The sequence below is a fragment of the Triticum aestivum genome, chromosome 3D (genome assembly GCF_018294505.1).
Source record: "Triticum aestivum cultivar Chinese Spring chromosome 3D, IWGSC CS RefSeq v2.1, whole genome shotgun sequence".
Lineage (NCBI taxonomy): Eukaryota > Viridiplantae > Streptophyta > Magnoliopsida > Poales > Poaceae > Triticum > Triticum aestivum.
This window is the reverse complement of record NC_057802.1, coordinates 1,133,988-1,139,093: the sequence shown is the minus strand read 5'-3', so window position 1 is coordinate 1,139,093 and position 5,106 is coordinate 1,133,988. Positions and strand designations below refer to the sequence as shown.

The window sequence follows — 5,106 nt, the reverse complement described above, 5'->3', positions numbered from 1 at the left end:
GGGGGCTAAAACCCTAAACCTGCGGACGAGACCTTTAGTTCCGGTTAGCCACGAGAACCGGGACTAAAGGCCCTCCGCCCCGACGGACCCCTGGTGGCCACGTGGACGGGCCTTTAGTCCCGGTCAGCCACGAGAACCGGGACTAAAGCCTTTAGTCGCGGTTCGTAAGTGGCGCGACTAAAGGAGGGTTCTTTAGTCGCGCATATTTAGTCCCGGTTGCACAGCCGGGACTAAAGGCTGTTGCGAACCGGGACTAAAGGGCTTTTTTCTACCAGTGCTAGTTGATGATTCTCACCTCGTTTTATTTTTCTGCCTTGTTAAAGCCCATATAACCGACGAGCGCGGCATGCCGATACTGGCAGAAGGGTTGACCCGGAAGATTGCCGATCCCTTCGACTATGGTGGCGGGAATATCAACCCTCATGGTGCAGCCGACCCCGGCCTTGTTTATGACATCGATCCCGGTGATTACAGCAAATTCTTCGGATGCACAATCATCAGGAGGATGAACGTGACCTGCAATGCGACGGCACTGCCGGCTTACCACTTGAACCTGCCCTCCATTGCTGTCCCCGAGTTGAGGCGTTCGGTAACCGTGTCCAGGACAGTGACGAACGTTGGAAAGGTCAATTCTGTGTACCGCGTTGTTGTCCAGAGTCCAGCCGGCGTGAGGATGGAGGTTGAGCCTTCGGTGCTCGTGTTTGATGCGGCAAACAAAGTGCAGACATTTAAGGTGAAGTTGTCGCCGATGTGGAAGATGCAGGGGGACTACATGTTTGGCAGCATTACTTGGCGTAGTGGCCGGAAGGCCGGGAGTGTCCCGGTTGCAGCTCGAATAACGGTTCAGGATTTCTATGCAGATGCTGCATAAGTTATTACTGTAGGGTGGACGCGGACCATATATTTGTATACAGAAGCTGGTGTTATTAATTAGTATGTATAAGAAGAACAAACGGGGAATCTTTCTCTTACATCTAAAGAAATGTTCTAGTTTCAAATCCTTGGACATGAAGGAAAATAAAGGCCAGTTTGATATAAAAAAAAGAGTTTAGTTTGAATCCTTTGCCGCCTGAGATGATCAACTTTGTATCTTATTCTTAACTAGACACAAGGCGCCCAATACATAAAGAAAAGAAACTGATAAAACCAAACATATATAGTCTTATAGTGCCTGACCACCACAGGCAACTGAAACAAAAAAGGAGAAACAAAAACAGAATGATAATAAAACAACCTTTTGCTAGAAGATGTGGAAACCGACCATGCTGATATGATCTGGTGGAACCACGCCCCGCCCTGAATAGGTCAAAATCTTCAGATGGTCTTTGTTCCTCGGCAGACTAAATATGCTCCTAGAACGCCACCTGCCTGAGGCGCGACAATTAATGGTACCGAAGACAGACATAACTCACCTCTTCATCAACTGTTTGAAAGCACTGTGGATTTAGCATCAACAGGCCATCACGCCCACCTCCACCTTCCCAGATCTCTGACCTCCAAAGCTCCACGTCTCCATCTGGCTGGAGGTGCTCCTATCCATTCAGGCAATGCGGCGGTCTTCTGGAATTTATTAGATCACCCTTCTAATACGACTATTTTTCGTTAATAGAAACGTCCCAGACCACAACGGACGTATACCACCGATAAATTCCTGAATCTTTATCATAGTTTAGTGCCGAGAATAAAACACTCGTCTATTTTTATTTATGATTTTGCGTGTAACAAACGCTCGTTTACAAGCACAACCCCATCGATAGATCGCCAAGTGATAGTAGTTCTTTCATTTGGATTTGGACGTTGTATTAGTAGAAGCCCGGATTGCTAGTCAAAGTGATGTAACAAGTCATCCTGTCCATGTCTCTACTGAGCGAGCGGGCTGCAGAGGCTGTCCATGTCTCTCTTTCTTTCTCTCGTCGATCTCGTCGAAGATGATCATAACGAATATCCATCCCATCATCGACCATCATGCCTCTACGCACTGCTCATGGATCGATTCTCCAGGTGGCTGTAAATAAATACGAGCCTACCATGGACAAGCATGTCTGCTCCCCTCTCCTCCTCTCTGCCAAGGCCTTCGTGCTGAGTACGTACGTACGTCGCGGTTACACGGTTGCTTGCGCTCCGGTACTGCCGTGCTGCCTGCCGTTGGATCAATGCTCTGTCGTGTCGTGCTGCTGTCGGTGCCGCCTCCATCTCGCTTCACATGCTTGCTGGTCTGAACGCTAGGCACTACTATCCAGTTTCTTCGCGACAAAGGTCTGAGGTTTTCCAATTAATGTGGAAAACCTGACGGCACGGGTTTTCCAATTAATGTGGATATACTACTAACAATGGGTTTTCCAATTAATGTGGACGTATAATTCTTATACTAAGTATGGATGAAGTATTGTACAAAGGAGTGCCAAAGAAAAGCATTAGAATACTTGGTTTGACAACTTCAAAATATACTTGGTTTGACAACGGCACGGGTAGAAAATCCAGTCTCCCTACATATAGCCCACACTGCACAGGTCGGAGTATGCATCTTCCTACTACTCATTGCTTCTCCCCGTCAAAAGGAAAAACACAACAACATGTCCACGCTCGTGGCCAGGCTGAGCTCGGCAAGGAGCGCCGCCAACGCCATCCGCAACGCTCGCGACCGCCTGCTGGACCTCCAGACGCGGCTCCAGGCGACGGCGCCGGGCCAGCTGCGGGCCATTGCCGGCCAGGCCCTCCACGAACTGCGTCCAGGGCTCTACCACGGCTACGAAGCCCTCGTCCTGGCCTGCGCGCGCCCCGTCGGCCTCCGCGGCACTCTCGCGACGGCGCCGAGTGATGTGGCCCGCGCAGTCATCCGCGGCTTGCGCCCGGGCCTGGAACTCGGTCACCGCTCCCTCGCCGCCTGCTACGCCTTGGCCCCGTCGGCCTCCGCGGGCCTCTCGCTCGACGTCGACCTGTTCGACCAGCTGCATGGAGACTTCAACGCGCTGGTCGCCTGGCGGCCCAGCCCGGCCGCCGACGCCGGGGAGCACCTGTGCTTGGCCATGACCGCGCTGCGCCTCCTCCTCGACCGTTGCGCCATGCTCTTGGACCGGGGCAGCAAGATGGACATGGCGAGCACATGCCCCGACCGCGTGAGCACTCTCGCGAGACTCGCCGTCACCCACACTGACCTAGCCGTTGGCTTCATCACCAGTACTACTAGATAGAATCAATTTAGATTAGGCCTTTTGGTCTTTAGTAGTAATAATGCACGTTTATATTAGATGGGATATTAGTTGCACGTTATATTAGGTAAGATTTATCTATTGCACGTTAGTATTTGGTAAGATATCAATTAATTTTTTTCGCGGGAATGATAGGATGTTAATTACGGGCTTGCTATTTCACATCTAGATGTGAGATATTATCTCACATCTAACTCCCTCATCCTTAAGGACAAAACAAATCCATGGAGACTTAAAAAAAATCAAGGATGAGGGAATTAGATGTGAGCGGGAGTTAGATGTGAGATAATATCTTACATCTAGATGCGACATAGACGGCCCCTATTAATTACATGGCAGATTTCATGGAATAGCGTTTAGTCAAAACATGTTTATAACCAATGGCAGTGGTGGGTAATTAGAGCGTTAAACGTGTTTGGTACTCAACATTGAAGCGATTTGAACCGCTAGATAACATGATTTGACGGTCGAGATGGTTTGGATCTGTCCATTTGGGTCTTTTTATATTGATATAGATACAGATATAGATGTAGATGCAAATCATGCACGGTTTCAGTATCTGTAATGCAATGTGATGTCACTATCTAGTGCAACTTAATTAGTATCTTTTATCCTTCGTCTCGTGTCATGTTAATTTTATGTCCACAATGAAACGTCCACGTCAAATAAATTAATACTAGCATGCAACGGCAGAAGAAATAGCACATACAGGAAAAACGAAGATGCAACATATTTGAAGCTTTAGATAACATAATATACGTTAGACTGGAATTAAGCACAATGTGGTACTATATACCTGGCTGAGCAGAAGTCCTAACTCGTTTCTTACGTGTGCACGGGGCGCATATGTGACTCGTTTCTTACTGTTATTCTTTAAAACCTCCTATACAATTATTCTTTCATTTGAACGTTGACAGAGTCTGCTCCACATTTACCACCGGGTTTGCTAGTCAACGTGATGTAACAAGTCGCCCTGTCTATGTCTCTACCGGGCAGGAGTAGTACAGAACGTGTTGGGCAAGGAGGCATCCTCTGCAAGCAAGACCAAAATCCCTGCACACGCCTTCCTTACTTCAACTACAGTACCTACCATGGATGCTGCACGACCAGCGCATTGCGTGTAGATCTTTCTGCCTTGCTTGTGTGGCTTGTGCGGTCAATGAAGATAGTCATGGCGATGCTGTGAATATCCATCCCATCACCGACCATCATGCTCATGGTTTGATTCCCCAGGTCGCTGTAAATACTGTACGTGCCTACGAAGTACAAGCATGTCTGCTCCGCCGTGCCTTCGTCCCCTTCCCCTGGCCAAATTTTGATGTTTCCACCTTTTCTTGAAAGTTAAGTCAGATTTGGCCCTGGTTCAATTTTTTTTATATCTGATCATTTTCTTACCGTTAGGGTTGGTGGCGATCGGATATACCAGCCTATCCGCCAAGGCCTCTAAGGCAGGCAACTTATCCACATCAGCGCAGTGTAGCCCTACCGCCAAATAACCTAGCGGTAGCATGTGCAATCCTACTGTTGAGGTATAGGCAAGTACAAGCACTGTATTTCGTACTTACAATTTTTTTTAGGTAGGGCGTGCAACCCTACCTACCGTCAAGTGCCTCGGCGATAGGCAGCTATACCCTAACGCCATCGATCCTGGCGATAGCAAAAAGGTCGGATGTTAAAAATAATTCTAACCAGGGTCAAATCTGGGTTAACTTTCACGAAAAGATCAAAACACCAAATTTGTCCCCTTCCTCTTTGGCAAGGCCATCATGCTGAGTACATACGTCGCGGTGACTCGGTTTGCGTGCGATCTGGTACTGTCGTGCTGCCGATGGATCAATGCTCTATCGTGTCGTGCTGCTGTCGATGGCTCCTCATCCTACATCTCCAAGAGACGCTT

At 48.4% G+C, this 5,106-nt stretch overlaps 1 protein-coding gene across 1 annotated transcript; it reads left to right on the top strand.

Annotated features, from left to right (window-relative positions):
• The first annotated feature begins 346 nt into the window (after window positions 1–346).
• Window positions 347–871, top strand: LOC123081079 (subtilisin-like protease SBT3.11). Its single transcript, XM_044504049.1, has one exon. The coding sequence runs from the start codon at window positions 347–349 to the stop codon at window positions 869–871; it is 525 nt and encodes a 174-aa protein (XP_044359984.1).
• The last annotated feature ends 4,235 nt before the right edge of the window (window positions 872–5,106 follow it).

Coding starts and splice junctions, on each gene's coding strand:
- LOC123081079 (XM_044504049.1), top strand. CDS start 347: ATGCCGATACTGGCAGAAGGGTTGACCCGGAAGATTGCCGATCCCTTC.